The sequence below is a fragment of the Cynocephalus volans genome, chromosome 1, assembly GCF_027409185.1.
Source record: "Cynocephalus volans isolate mCynVol1 chromosome 1, mCynVol1.pri, whole genome shotgun sequence".
NCBI classification, from domain to species: Eukaryota; Metazoa; Chordata; class Mammalia; order Dermoptera; family Cynocephalidae; genus Cynocephalus; species Cynocephalus volans.
In genome coordinates, this window is record NC_084460.1 from 150,862,101 (window position 1) to 150,877,901 (window position 15,801).

Genomic DNA, 15,801 nt, shown 5'->3' on the forward strand with positions numbered 1-15,801 from the left:
ATTTAGGCCTTGTATGACTTTTTAAACTATGTACATTGACAAAAATTAAAGGCAAATTAAAAAATAATTCCAATTAATAGCAAGAATTGGTAAAAATGGACTATATATACCATAAGAAACTACTCAGAACTATAAATACTATGTAAATTCTCTACCAAGACCAAAAGATAAGGTTTGCTTTTTCCTAAAACAATTAAATTTGAATTTCTCTAAAGTAAGAGACATTAACATTATTTCATAAAACAATGAGACAAACCCCTTTTTCTGTTAAGATTGTCTCTTAGGCACCTATTACAATGCCTGGTCCACAATACTTGTTTAACAATCATTTGAGAATCATTAAATACTTTTTTGCCGTTTAGCATTACAGACATAAAGTACCTACTAGGAGTCCCAAAATAAGGGGATAGCAGGGTTTCTCAATCTTGGCACTATTGATATTGTGAACCAGATAATTCTTTGTTGTTGGCGCTGTCCTGTGCATTGCAGGATACTCAGCAGCATCTCTGGCCTTTACTCACTAGATGCCAGCAGCAGCTCCCCAATCATTACAATCAAAAATATCTCCATACATTGCCAAATGTCCCTGCAGGAAACAAAATCTCTGAGAAACCGTACCACAGACGAAAAAAAGTTGGTTTGCAAATCATTGTGCTTTACAAGGAGCATTTGGCTTTTCTAGCTAAATAACATAATTTAAGAATTGTAAGATTTCTAAATTTTCGCTGTTGTAGAATACAAACTATAAGCTACCTACAGATTAGATTATCTCTAATGTCCCTCTTAAATCCTCAGAGGATTTCGCATGACAGAAATATTAATAGCTTCCATCTATTTAAGCCTGTCTATGTGCAAGGTACATTACTAAGCATTTTATGTTAATTCTCTGATTTTATACTCATGACATTTTTATGGAATGGCTATTAACAACACTGTGGTACGAAATAATTTTAAAGTCTATTTTCATCAGCATATCAAAGTGTTTCCAGAAATGTTTATTTATTATTCATTAGATTCATTCAGGCACTGAACTAAGAGAAAAGTACCTCAATTTGATTAGTTAACAATTTATGACAAAAAAAAAAAAAATCAGTACATCCGGTGACAAAATAAATTGAATTACTAAAACCCTCAGGAATTGGAGAAATGTTCATAGCACCTAACAAATAAGATATGATAATGATTTGACTGTTTCTTGCAATATTTTTTACTTCTGTGGCATAATGAAAGAGTACTTTTAAAACTTTTCAGCCATGATTCCCTGAGTATTTCCAGTAACTTTTTTTTCCCTTTACACCACTTGCCAAAAACTTTTTTTAAAAAATCACTTTATAATTATTTGAGAGTTTATTTGTAATGTCAACTTGCCTCTCAGTAGAAATTGACATTGACGGCTGGGTGCCAATCCCAGCTTTAGGATCCTACTGGAACCTAAAACAAATTAACTTATTTAGGCCTCAATTTCAACTATATGATATGCTGTCTAAAGGCTAAGAGTTAGTAGGCCCTTAATAAAAGTTACTTTCCCCTACCTTTCATTCTCAAAGCAAACAAATTATCAGTTAAGGGCTAATTTTATTTAAGCATTTATTGAGAGTCTACTAGCAAAAGCCAAGGGAGGATGTGATAGGGGCGGTTAGTTCAACATTACACCATGCCTTCTGTTTTAGTTTTCCTTGTGGTAAGAGACACAAGAACCTCTCTTGAAAAGAAGTGTTCCTTCCTCTCTCCCTTCACCCACACAACTAACTGCCAAGAAATTTTGATTCATATTTCCCTCTAAAAGGAGGAAGATAAATTGGAGCCTTTCTTCTCAATACCACTAAGCTGTGTTTTTATTCATATATTTAGTTAACTCTCACCTACCGAAGTGCATATTATCTATTTAATAAATTATTCACAATTAAGTCATTTACTAATAAATGTGTAAGTTACTTAATATTACACTTAGTAAATATTAGAAAACCAAATCTTAAAAAGAAACAATTTTTGACTGGGAATTAGATTATATAATCCACTGCTTCCCTTATGGGCAAATAAAACAATTAGTATAGTAGGATTTTATTAATCAGTAGATAAAATCTAACTTAATTCAGGGAATCTTTCATTCCATGTAAAAGTTTTAATACAAAAAAGGATTTCTCAAATGTCATCTGCAAGGTGGAAGAAAGACAAGAACCCTAAGACCAGGTCTATTGGTAATCTAGAGTATTATAAAACATGTAATGATATAAAAGTATATTAGTATAACACTCATAATTTAGCAATGAAAAATAAAAATTCATTAAGTTCTTCCTGTTTAATTTCCTTGGATATTCAGGAAGTAGTGGAATTTTATAAAATAATCAACTTCATTTGTTCTTAAAATATTTTACTGTCTCTGTTCAGACACACTGTTTCACAGGCTAAATTTGTTCATTTGTTTTTAAAATTGATTTTGAGAAACAATAAGAGTAGTTAAAAGCTCTCCAAACATGTTCCGGCCTTCAAGTAAACTTTCAAATTCTATAACAATTAAGGATTACTTGATCAAGTTAATTAACAAAGCTAAATGTGACCAACACCAAGTTGCTTGTTAATGATATAAAAAGCAAAACAGAAAAAATTAGAGATTTTCTGCCCCAGAATATATATATCAACTATACCCTAATTTTCAGAGGCTTAAAATTACCGCAGCTATAGTCTACCAATAGCATGGTTTCTAGATGTAAAATGTATACAGTAGTTAAAAAATAAGTACTAAGTACTCTGAAAACAAGACAGAACCTCTAAATCTAGAGAATGTCAATTATCAAAATAAAAATACACTCTCAAGAAAGTCACTAAATGGCAATGCCAAAGAAACTGACACACCCATTATATCAAGACAATTTCAACCTTCAAACCACCTATTTATGACTTTGAGGGAAAAAATAAATTCAAAAGACAATTTAAACTAAAACATTAAAAAACTTACCTGATAATGCCAACTCCATCCTTTTTCTTTCAATGCTTGTAAGGGCATAAAATCAAATGTCAGCAAACATCATGCCCACTTCTTGTTAACTTTATTTCCCTCTTGTCGACAGAATGAAATTAATAGCTAACTGATCCAGACCCTTTGCATATTTACTTATTTAACTACTATATTTGACAGAAGAGGAAACTAAGGCACAGAGTTAAGTAACTTGTCCAAGGTAACACAGCTAGGAAGTGGTGGATGGAACCAGGATTTGAATCCTACACATCCAAGATAATAAATTTTAAAAGAGGTAGGATGGAAAAGTAGTACTTTTCTTCCCCCCCAAAAAAGTTTGTAAAACAAGATTGCTGACAATGAGAATAAAACACTGAAATTATAAATGTATGTAGATAAGAATGCAGATTACACAACTTTACCCCTAAAGAAGTACTTTGGTGCTATATTTAATTACAGTCAAACACGTTAAACTACATCAAATCCTAGTGGCAGTCGACTGAGTAAATGAAATAATTTACTGTCACTCCCGACACTGTATTTTACAGGCTAAATAACATACATTGTAATTTAAAAGTTGAGGGGGGTTGGTGATGCAAACAGAGCAGTATTTTCAAGGAGAACGACTTTTTCTATTAGCAGTTAATTAGAAAAGAGTGCATGTGTCAAGGGAAGGGGTAAGAAAAGGAAAGATGACAATCACACTGCTTTAACGCCCCCCCCGCCCCCCACCGAAAAATAAAGTAAATCACCGTGGGTCAACGCCTAAGCTAACTGGAGGACTGGCCCAGCGGGATCGCGTAAGGGGATGACAGGAGACCCTAGCAGAGGGGGAGGGGTGGCGATGACAGGAGAGGAAGAGGTAAAGAAATGGCATGCGTCCTATCCCCGAAAAAGGGCAGAATACGGGGGGCAAGAGGCAGGGAAGGGAAGTCAGAAAATGTTACCAGAGCTTCCAAATGAGGTGAGAAGAAACAGGGTAGCAAACAAGAAAGGCGGGACCCTCGGGCAGGAAGGGGTCTTTTGGGGGCAGGGAAGGAATGTCAGGACACAGCGATCAGTCCAGCTGACCCTCCTTCTCTCCAGCCCCTCCAGCCCCGACAAACTCTCACTTTCTCAACAACCCTAAGCCAGCGGATCACCTTCGTCCTGCTCCCTGCCCCCCACCCCAAGCCGGATAGGTGGAGGGGGAAGCTTCACCCTCATCCTCCTCGTTGGGCTGCAGGGGCCAGCATCGGACACAGCTCTGATTCGTGGACTAGAAGGCCAGAAGACGCAGAGAGGCCCAGGACCCGGGTGACAAGTCCAGGCGGCCGACGGGCGCCTCACCTGACAGAAGCGTCGGCAGTAATCCCGACTGCTGATCCCGACGCCGCCGCCGCCGCCGCTGCCGCAGCCAACGCCGCCTCTGCTGTCGCTCGCAGCTCTAATCCCCACAGGGCCCGGCGGGGATTCCACAATGGCCACGAGCTCTTCTCCGAGGCGTTCGGCCTCTTGGTCGCTCTCTTCCTCCGCCATGAGGCTCTCGCCGCCCAGCGCGTACCAGCCCCTACGCCGCCGCCGCCGCTGTAGCTGCCTCGGCTAACCTCCTCCTCCTCTAGTTCCCTCCCCTTTCCCTCCGCCCCTGCCGGACAGGGCCTCTCGGCTAGGCTTTACTTCCGGCTCCGCCCACCCACGCCCCCCGTTTTTATTGGGAAACTCTGACCGCCAATCATGTTTATGCCCTCCCTTCCACTACTATTGGTTAAGGAAGCCGTCTACTTGATAGACCGGCCGTCTGTTGGTCAATGCTGCTCGGCGGTTGCTGGGGACCGCCTACTGGCTATGCCATAGGCGGTACCGGAGGACGGGGCGCGGCGGGGGACACGGCGGCCGCCGCGGGGCTCGATCGGGCGGCGACGGCTACGGCGGCAGCGAAGGGTTCTCCTCCTTCCTCACCCCCTCGCTCCTCCTTTTCTTCCTCTTCCTTTTCTTTCCGGCCGGGTCTCGTCCACTTCCCCTAACGGCGGCCTCGATCCTACGGTACCAAGGAGCTAGGGAGGCCGAGGGTGGGCCCGGGGCCTTCCGTCCCGAAACGGGAACCGAAGGCGGGGCCGGGGCGCCGTTGTCGGCGGCAGGAAGAGGGAGGAGACGGGAAGCCTGACAGCGGCCGCCTCCGCCAGGCGCCTGCCGCCTCCTCCCTTAAGACTGCCGCCAACTCGACTGTCGAGTTCACGGGCCCACGGCCGGCAGCTGGGACGCGGCCCTGCCCAGCTAGCGGGTTGGGGCGGTGGGGCGCCGGCGTGCTGGGTTTGGCGCGAGAGGACGGAGTCTAGACGCCAGGAACGTCCCGCGCCCCGCCTCTCTTCCACCCCCGCCCGAACCCTGTGTCCTGGGGAGCGCGAGGAGGTGCAGAGCGGAGCAAACTAGAAGGAACTGGGGCGGGAAGTGGTGGGGTGTACGTTGGGATGGGGGTTGTGATGTGGAATTAACCCAAAAAGCGATTTTAGAGACACCTGCGTGATGGCTGTTGACGTTCTTATAATGTTTTCATCCACCCTGCTTTCCCTCCCCCTTTCTCATTTTTTCCTCTCATTTGTCTTCGTGTTTTACAGTAAAGGCATGACTTCTCGTCCTCGCAGGGAAAATAGGGTGCAAGCCCAGAAACTATTTCCCCACCACCACTTCTTGAAAAACTGATTTGAAGGCATCTCCAGGTTCGAACAACGGGAAAGTGCCAGGTTTTGTTACGTCTCTGGCTTTGCGCTGGAGACCTTTTACTACTAAGTATCAAGACGAAAAAAACTGGAAACTAATCCGGTAAACATTAAAACTTGAAAACTTCTGATGAGCTTAGTTTGATCTAGTAAATGATTTGCTGTTTCTCATTTGTTGGCTAATTACTGCTGTTAATTTTTTAACTTCCTTCTTTGTTTAAAATATCTTCTGTTGAAAGCACTTGTTCTTCGGGTATGTAAACTCTAGCCTCCTCCACTGGGTGGATATTTGCCTCTGCAATAACAGAGACTTTTGAAAGTTACAAGACATTGAAAAGTATAGGCCTTTCTCATTAGCACGGGTGATTGAGCATTTTATGCTACAAGAATATGCATAGAATTACGTATTATGTGCAAAGAATTACGTACTTATTGTTTTAGTGTTTGAAATCCAAATATTTAAAATAGAAGACTTTTCACATAGAAAGTGAGATTTAGGCATTACTGGGCACAAAAATTTAATGTTTTTCATAACTAGCTTAGAACCGTTAATCATAATCAGTACTGATTTTTTTCTAGGAGTAGAAAACACATACAGTAACTTAAACTACAAAAGTGTGATGATAATTGACTAAGTACTAATCAGTAATCATATCTGTCTTCTCTACCATTGCAAATGTATATTGTAACACAATATTTGGCAAATGAGAGCCATGCACTAAAAAATTTTAATGGAAAAAAATAGAATTAAATTTATTAAAACTTATACTTCGTCATACTTGCTAGAATTTCTGTGAAATGTTCAGTCTTCTGGGTTGGGTCCTTGAGGATCTAACACATTGACAATTTAAGGCTTTTTGAAAGAGATTTCATGTTACCCAGCTATTAATTCTCTAGTGTAATGAATGGAATACTCCGTTGTTTCTGATTACACTTATAAGGTATAATTCTTTAGAGCACACTTAGGAATCTTTCTGTAACATATTTATAGAGAACAGAATTTCATTTTGAATTCTGTCAAGTTTAATTTCTTAAATTTTTGTTGTAAGAGCTTAGCTAAAAGGCACAGCCCCAGAGAATAATTAAGACTTAATGATCATTTGTCACTGACCAAAGTATGTTCATTATCTTAAGTTTTCAATGCCCATATGTTATGATTTGGGCACTTAGTCCAATGATCATAAAAGTTTGTTATTAGGATAATTTGAGAAATTATTAAGCTATTTCTAAAATAAATAGTTGGACAAATAGTGAAAATGCTCATTTACTTTTTTCGTCAAGTTTTGATTGAGCACCTGTCATATACTGGGCATTATGTTAAGTTTCAGATTTTGTTCAAACTTGTAATAAATATTATGAAATTAATTATTCATGTTTAATGGAAAAAGGAAACCAAAAACTATTAGAGATAAATAAAGCAATTTGCGTATCTTGATTATCACCTTTTGGAAAACTTAGGAGAGGTATATATACATTTAAAAATAACTTACTTTGAACTTTGTATTTTGGCTTTAAAATTTAATGTCATTATTGCTGTTAATTGCATTTGATTTATGTTCTTTTTTAGTTTTTTTTTTTTCTCTGCCGAACAATGTTGGATATTATATCTCTCTTCATATAAAATTGTGCTAGTTTAGCAGGCTGCCTGTTTGCACAAACTTTGTATAGTTTTGTTCCTACAGTCAGTTGCCCCAGAATTGTGAAGGGAAAGAAGCTCTAAAATACATGTCTAAATTGTATGAGATTAATATAATTAATTCTTTAAATGTTGCCTGTGATTAGGTTTTCCTCAAAGGTGGTGACATCTGGGATAGTTTAAGTTCTTTCTTCATAGATCTAATTTATCTGAATTTCATAAAAGTCATGGAATGGACCTAGTTGTTACTAGTACCTTGCTCTAGTTTTGCCTTCCCTTACATGTTTCAGGTAAGTTAAGATTTAATGGGCACACAGTCTACTAATTTGAATTAAATTTCTTAAAGTCTTTAATCTTAAACTGTTTATACCCTGACTTTTATTGTTGATTACTTTCAGGATGAACTGTTGTTGTAACACTTACTTTGTTTCTCTTGTCTTGAAAGAACCTTATTCAAAGTCAGAATGGAACGATTTGTAGTAACAGCACCACCTGCTCGAAACCGTTCCAAGACTGCTTTGTATGTGACTCCCCTGGATCGAGTCACTGAGTTTGGAGGTGAGCTTCATGAAGATGGAGGAAAACTCTTCTGCACTTCTTGCAATGTGGTTCTGAATCATGTTCGCAAGTCTGCCATTAGTGACCACCTCAAGTCAAAGACTCATACCAAGAGGAAGGCAGAATTTGAAGAGCAGAATGTGAGAAAGAAGCAGAGGCCTCTTACTGCATCCCTTCAGTGCAACAGTACTGCACAAACAGAGAAAGTCAGTGTTATCCAGGACTTTGTGAAAATGTGCCTGGAAGCCAACATCCCACTTGAGAAGGCTGATCACCCAGCAGTCCGTGCTTTCCTGTCTCGCCATGTGAAGAATGGAGGCTCCATACCTAAGTCAGACCAGCTGCGGAGAGCATATCTGCCTGATGGATATGAAAATGAGAATCAACTCCTCAACTCTCAAGATTGTTGACAAGGAGGTTACCACCATTGTGATCAAGATAAATAATGTGGAGTATTAAAGTTCTGTGTTGATTGTGTGGTTCATTTTTATATTTATTTCATTTAAAATCATGTGATGCAGAATAGTTTTGCAATGTGTATATAGTTGCAGGCAAAAAAAAAAAAAAAACCTCACTGCAAAACTTATTGTTAATTTTAGTCACCAATGGTATAAAGCAAAATTTAAGTTTAAAGTATGCTAGGATACTTGAAACCTAATGGTTATCTTTAAAATTGATGGTATTTCTCCTGAAATGTTTGTGCATGGATGAACTGCCCTGCTTCTTTACCCTGGTGCCATGTATGATTATTCCTTGTGAGATTACTTAATTACTTGGATTGAAGACTAGCCTAGGAAATTGAAGCTGCTGCCAGGCAACACTACTCACAGTAACTTAAAGGAATTATTTCTGTTTGGAGGATCCTCTTCAAAAAGGGGTGGTGGGAAACTGTTCCTATATCTTCAGATCCCTAGTAGAAATGACTGTGTTTATTTCGAACTGTGTTTTACTTGTTTAGGATGTAGTTACCTTAACTATCCTTCAATTCCTCACTCTCTCCCCACCCACCCCACCTTCTTTTTTAAGGGCTTATTGTATTTAGTACCAGCTTCAAGTGACCAAAAGATTAAAATCTCAATGTCAGTGCCAAAAGCCATAAGGGATTTTGCAGTGACAGGATTTTAGTCTCTTACTATGAACACAAATTTTTGAACCATGGCTTTCATTTTAAGCATCCTCTTGAATTTGTAAACTTTTTTATGTCTTGGTGTTAAAAATGCCAATCTCGAAGTCTTTTATTTAAATAGGTAGACATTTTATGGTTGAGTTTCCTCTTTACAGAAAACTAGTAATTTTTGGCTGACAGATCAAATAATAAGGAATTTACTTTCTGTATATTAATTTTTTTCATATGATTTTTTTAAGTTTAGGTAAATAGACTAGAAACAAGTTTACTTACTTTCACTTTTATCTGCTTTGCCTCTGGTGGTCCAAGGTTTTTAAATGTGGATGGTAAACAATTGCCTAGAAATTCTGACAAGATTTTTGTAGTGGATATCTGGCAGTATCCTGCATAAGCGTTTGGGTGAGGAAATAAGCAGTTCTGGTGAAGGTCAGCCGTGTTCGGAAAATGATCTCTATCTGAAATTCACTATCCTATAAGGTTATCAAAGTAGCTTAGCCCAGCTCAGTCCTCTCTATCAAAGACTGAAATGATATTTAAAAAAAAATTTAACAGTGGTAAACTTGGACTAGAACTTTAATAAGAAAATCTTAAATTCTTTGAAATTCAAGTTAAAATGTTTTTAAAATACACTTCTGTTGTAGAGCACTGACAGATGATGCCCTATGTGACTTAGAGTTATCTTTGAGGGCACTTTACCACAAATATTTGTTAGGATTTTTTTTAAAAAGCCAAAGTGAATAAGAAAAAGGTGAAGATAATGTATTTTTCAGATACCGCTTTCCACGTCTTAAGTTTTGTTTTTACAGACTGAAATTCCTAATTCAGGTTGTCAGAGTGGTCTTCTGATTTTAGAATTTATTTTATTTGAGAAATAAGCCTGCTCCCCCAAATCTCCTGTCAAAATTTGAACTATCAGTTTTTCTCATGTTTTAATTATGTAAAGAAAAACAATAAACGCCTAGATTAGTTCTCTCATTGATAAAGCACATAGATGAGATGAGGCAAGAAGCCATAAAACAACCAAAATATGTTTTGCTTTTACTTCTAAAAAATAATTTGCAGGCAACCATGTTTAATTCGAATTATCTAGGATGGTATAAGATCTAAGAAGCTAGGAAAATAGTTGAGTTTTATAGCACTATTTTCAGAATGCAAAAATAAGGTTAGATATACAGTCATTCTGATTTTTCAAAATTTCATGTGATTCAGGCTGCTCCTATTGTTTAAGTATTAATTTGCACTGACAGCAAACACATCATGGCAGAATAGCTTTGAGTAGCTCTAAGCAGTAAATTGGATGGTGCTGCACTGTGAAAATATCAGTAACTCATATTTGAGTTTCTAGTAGTTATTGCTGATTTGATGATCATTTAGGTCCCATATATCTTAATATATTTTTCCAGGCTCCTAAATATTTAGGATCATTGTCCATTCTCCTGTTAGAATTATATCATGTCCTTAGAAGCGTTCATCCTGTGTGTGGGGATTTAATATTAATGTTTTTTTACTGATTATGAAACTTATGTTCCCTGAAACTCATAAATGTCTCATAAATAAATAAGGCAGAATGATTGTTTTAGCCTGCTGAACTGGAATAAATTCATGAAACCATGATTGGCATATGTTAGATAACAAATGAGTATGTCTAACACATACGCTAGTTTGGAGATGTAATGAACGTATGTACAGAAGCTTTCAATCTTAACTATATAGTGTTAGTGTGATGCTCTACTCTTGGAAAAATAGCAGCTTTTCTATTTTATAAATTGTATGCATAAACATAAGATTTGTAATGTTTCATTTATAAGCTGCCTTCTTCAACACATGCTTACCTGTTAATAGTGTTTTCTCAAAGTTTGATAGTTTGTCTTCCAGAATTTCACTATATGCTTAAAGTAAATAGTTCCTAGCTTGTTGAAATGTTAAATTTCTTTTTGGCTTTTATTTGATTCTATGGGGCATATAGCAAGCCTAAAAGACATTGTGATCATTTCTTAAGGAGTGAAAATTTAGAAAGATTGTGTATGAGAGCCTGTATAGTTATTTTATCCATTATCTTTAACTTTTTTTTTTTTTTTAAACAAATGCTACTTCCAGTTAATGCCTTTGGCCCTACTGAATTTTTAGGGACCAGAAAACGTTAAAGAAAAAGTTCTGCATCTTACAATTATAACCAATTAAGTATCAACTTGAGATTGTTCTCAAGTATTAATTGCTTTAAAACTATTGTAAATACAATTGGCAAATCTCCAAGCTGACAGTATCATGTTAAAACTTTTGCCTGAAAGAATGTGTACGTGAATGTTAATGGAAACACATGTAAGCAAAATAAAATTTAAGGTGGCCCAAACAAAGTCACAAACAATTTGTCATTTATTGCTTAATCTTTTAAGGGCTCTCTGTGGTTTGACTTGGCCCAGCTGCCATTAAGTGAGGACAGTCACCTTAAAACGTCAATTTGGTTCATTACGTAGAAATTTAGTTCTATGATTTCATTGAAAATCTTAGCCTAAAATAAATTGGTTTAGCTTCTGGTCAACACCAATTAAAATGTGAACAGTGAAGTGGCTATCCTAAACCTTGGTCTCAACCCATACTATCATAGATTCCTGAGGTAAATACAGTTCTTATCTAGTGGTATTCTACTTGTATCCAGAATACTGTATTAATTAAAAAGTTACTATGTTAATTTTTGTATTCCTGTGCTTATTTTTTTTGCTCAAGCATGTATCCTTAGTATAAATGTGTTGCTTTTAAAGTTTTGTCTCTGTGACGTTTAGAAATAAATTTTTAAAAAATTGTTTCAGAGGTTTTTGAAAGCACATTTTATTGTTTTGTGAGTCAATAACATATATTTCATAATTCCAAATGATCAACAGAATTTTACTAATTGAGTTATTTTTCTACTAGTTGTATCTCTGTTTTGTAGTATTAGTTCTAATGCCTTGTGTAAAAGCATAGATTTTGTCAAGTCAGATTCACATCATAGCTATACATAGCCCTTTTCCCCCCAAATTATGTAGATAATATTTAAGCTTAATCAGTGCTTTTAATTGGAAACATTTTTGTTTTCTACTTTTAGAACTATTTTGAAAGAAAAGGTCCTAATTTGCTTTATTTATTTATTTATTTTTAATTGGGTTTTTGAAAGATCTGCTGTATTCTTATTTGCCACTTGGGGAAAAAAATACATAGAAGGTAAAAATCTTTTATCTTTTAATAATTTTTATCTTTTAATTATTTTTATCTTTTAATAATTTTATGTAGTTTTGAGGGAAAATATCCCTGCTACTAGTCACTCCTATTTGGAAAAAAATAATTTATCAGGTAATTAATGTGTATTTTTCCTGGAATCAAATGGTAAAAGGACTTTAAGAAATCAGTCAATCCTCCTGTTTCCAGTTTAATGTTGCCAAACTGTGACAGACCTGTCTTTACATTTTCTAAAGAATCTCATCACAACCTTTATTAAATGTCAGCCAATTGGATGTATGTGCCTCTGGGTCTCATAGTTTCTTATTTTCCTGCTTATGTGTCAATTGAGGTGTATTATATACCTGTAATATGGTATGTCGTGATGCACGCATGATTCTGGGTTAATCTGGCTAACCCAGCACTGTGAGAAGTAAAATGCTAAAACTTAGAGTAAGACTTATATATGATGTGTTGTGTGATATGCGTTATGTGTATTACATGACTTCCATCTAATTACCCCTCCAATATGTTACTTGATTTCAACTGTTTTATATATATACTACTTACAGTGAATGCTTCTTAGCTCTTTCTTGTTTAAATGTTAGAATCATATAACTTAAAAGCCCAAGTCCTCAAGTTCTTGGTTAAATTTGAATAATATGCTGTCAACTAGTATTTATTGATTCCCTACCATGTGCCTGACTCTACTTTAGCCACTGGGGACACATCAGAGAAAAAAAAAATCTCTGCCATCAATTAGCGTACATTCTAGTCATGATTCACTATCAAAATACAGTGATCTTGGGGAGAGTAGGGGAAGGATGAGGAGAGGGAGACATATCTTTGTCTTTTCTAGGCAACTCCTTTAAGCATTCCTCATGTGACTAGTTACCAGCCAAGTAGTTACTTATCACTGGTTTTGTCTGGATTCTCAAAGTCTTATTTTGTACAAGAATAGCAATAAAAATTAAAAATTTACAAATTTTTAAAAAGGTGTGCATATTCTTTGAAAATCTGGTAGTTTGTGTAGTCCATAAAATATCAATTTTTAGATTAAATTCATTAAGCAATGGGATTGACCAATTTGAATGCCTTACAGGAAGAAAGTGCCACATTTTAATGAAATGCTCACAAGACAAAAATGTTATTAAATATTTGATATCAAGATAGTCATTGGTGTACCTAATCACACATTAATGATTATCATAATCCAACCCCTGGGTTAGTATGTATATCAGATGATTGACTCTTAACTTTTCTACTTAAGCATAAAAGGAATCAGTGTGTAATGGAACACTTTATTTTTATATCCCTCTTTCCTCTTTGATTTTTTTCTTTTTATCATGCTCATGTAATACCTATTCAATAGTAATAATAGTGATGATGATTATGATTTTATGTACTGTTACTAATCTAGCAAGTCCTACCTTTATGAATATATCCTACATAAATATCTAATATATAAAGATATATGTACAAGGAGGTTCTTTTTAATATAATACTAAACAACTGCAAATACTGTAAATGTCCAGAAATGGGGCAACAGTCATAAAATTATGACACATCTATATTATGAGATATTCAGGTGATCTAAAAGTATGGATCAAAAGAGACGTTTGCAATAATTGCTAAATTAGGAAACTACAGAGTATATATTCTCACTTTTGAAAAAAAAAATAGTGCCATATCAGTGCAAATATTTGTATGAGGTGGGCAGACGCACCAGATGTTAAGATTACTGACAAGTGGTGACACTAAATGGGACGGGGAGAATATTAACCTATTTTTTATTTTTATTTTTTTTTGGTTTTTTTATACACGTCCTTATGGTTGGCTTATTTACTACAAACACATTATCTTTTGCACACACACGAAATATGAAGAACACTTTGATCCAAACCTGTTCACACAATAGTTATATTCTAACTGTAAAGAATAGCAATATCACATCATTTATCTACCCTAGTAATGAAAATATTAAAGCATTTTAATTCTTTAATTTCCATTAAATGATTTTAATGGTTTAGCAAGTAAGGTATCTTTTTTCTATTTTTTACTTTTATAAAATTTAGTTACACATTTACAAAGTTAGGTCATCTTTCTTTTTCCCAAGTCACCCATCACTAAGCAGGTAATTGTAGAGTCATTTTCAAAACTATGACTCTAGGATCTGTATTTGTTCATTTTCTTTTCCTATAACAATACCTGAAACTAAGTAATTTATAAAGAAACAAAATTTATTTCTTACTTTCGTAGGCCGGTAAATCCACGGTCCAGAGGGACGCATCTGACGAAGGACTTCTGAGTGATGACTCTATGGTGACACAGGGTGTCACATGGCAAGGATGGCATGAGCAAGAGAGCTAACTTGTCATTTGCTCTCCTTATAAACCCATTAGAACCACACCCATGACAACCATTAAACCATCAACTCGTTACTCCATGAATGGAACGATTCATTCATTAGGGCACCACCCTCACAATCCATTCACCACATAAAGGTTCCACCTTCCACCACCATACTGGTGTTTAGGTTCTAACATGAGTTTGGGGGAACATTCAAACCATAGCAGTATGCCTGTGCTTTACTTTCTAAGTAGCCTATGCTTTTTAGTTGTTTATAGTAGTTGTTGTACACATTAATCTACTGTGCTTCAACAATGCCTACAACAAGCTTAAGTGTAATCACTGCTGAAACCCTGTAGATACATTTCAGAATTTGCCAGTTAATGAAAATAAAATGAATGTTACGTATGTCATTAGGTAATTCTTTTAACCTAATAATTTCTATATGCCACCTTAATTTCCTATTTCAGAAAGCCAGTATCAGATTAGGAATGGAACTCCATGTCTGGTATTCATTTGTCACCTAACTCTATGCCTCTGTAGGAAGGTTGCTATTTCAGAACTTACAGTCTTTTGAATGCTCGTTGCCTACTGAGAGATCACCTAGCATCTATCTCCTTGATAACTGATGCAGTAATAGTTCCTTCCCTACTCGGTGTATCAGTAACATAGAACTGTCAAAGGTGCGATCTTTCCTTATACTAATGGCCATCTGTTCTTAATCTTTCTTTCCTATCTGATTTCCTTCTTTCTCCTCTAATGCCTCCTAATCTCTTCCCCTTGTAGATTCTCAGTTCTGCACCTTTGCCTAAAACAAAATATTAACAATTCACTGTGACATCACAAGAGTTGTAAGTATCAAATGCTTGTCTAGAATCCATATAGTCATTGTTCCACATTTTTAGGCATACCCATTAAATGAAGCAGATTTTTGTAATTCAGTCTTCAAATACTACGAGAATGCTACATTTAGTAACTTCACCAAGTCATACATGCTCATGACTCTGGATTCTACATTTTTATAGAAATAGGCTTAACAACCAAATTTTCTGCCACTTATTAGGCAATTAACCTTAAATTCATCAGGTGAATATTAATGTGTCTGTCACATTGACTTTTCTGTCTATTAACCAGTATGGAGCTAATACTATAAATATATGATAATGAAGCTAATGCTATAAATACTTGATTGTCTTAATTGTTTTCTTAAGACCATATAGAATATCGATCATCATGCTACATTTAGGGAAGAAATAACATTTATAGATATGTTTTAAAATTATATTTA

At 36.2% G+C, this 15,801-nt stretch overlaps 2 protein-coding genes across 5 annotated transcripts in view; one reads left to right on the forward strand and one right to left on the reverse strand.

Annotated features, from left to right (window-relative positions):
• ZNF654 (zinc finger protein 654) overlaps positions 1-4,539 on the reverse strand; it is a 78,641-nt gene extending 74,102 nt beyond the window's left edge. For 2 of the 3 annotated variants that reach the window (XM_063097559.1, XM_063097552.1), the window contains exon 1: positions 4,286-4,539. In XM_063097559.1, coding sequence (XP_062953629.1) covers positions 4,286-4,474 — 189 coding nt within the window. In that variant the 5' untranslated portion in view covers positions 4,475-4,539. The remainder of the gene's footprint in view (positions 1-4,285) is intronic. The other variant, XM_063097569.1, reaches the window with a different exon arrangement.
• Positions 4,540-4,793: 254 nt separating this feature from the next.
• CGGBP1 (CGG triplet repeat binding protein 1) lies at positions 4,794-8,325 on the forward strand. 2 transcript variants are annotated; one of them, XM_063098492.1, is made up of 3 exons: positions 4,794-4,978; positions 5,551-5,755; positions 7,734-8,325. In XM_063098492.1, exon 3 carries the CDS (start codon positions 7,753-7,755, stop codon positions 8,254-8,256), a length of 504 nt encoding a protein of 167 aa, XP_062954562.1. In that variant the 5' UTR covers positions 4,794-4,978; positions 5,551-5,755; positions 7,734-7,752; the 3' UTR covers positions 8,257-8,325. The 2 variants fall into 2 exon arrangements, with proteins under 2 accessions (XP_062954562.1, XP_062954569.1); XM_063098499.1 differs by having other exon boundaries at positions 5,551-5,652.
• Positions 8,326-15,801: the final 7,476 nt, after the last annotated feature.

Coding starts and splice junctions, on each gene's coding strand:
- CGGBP1 (XM_063098492.1), top strand. CDS start 7,753: ATGGAACGATTTGTAGTAACAGCACCACCTGCTCGAAACCGTTCCAAG.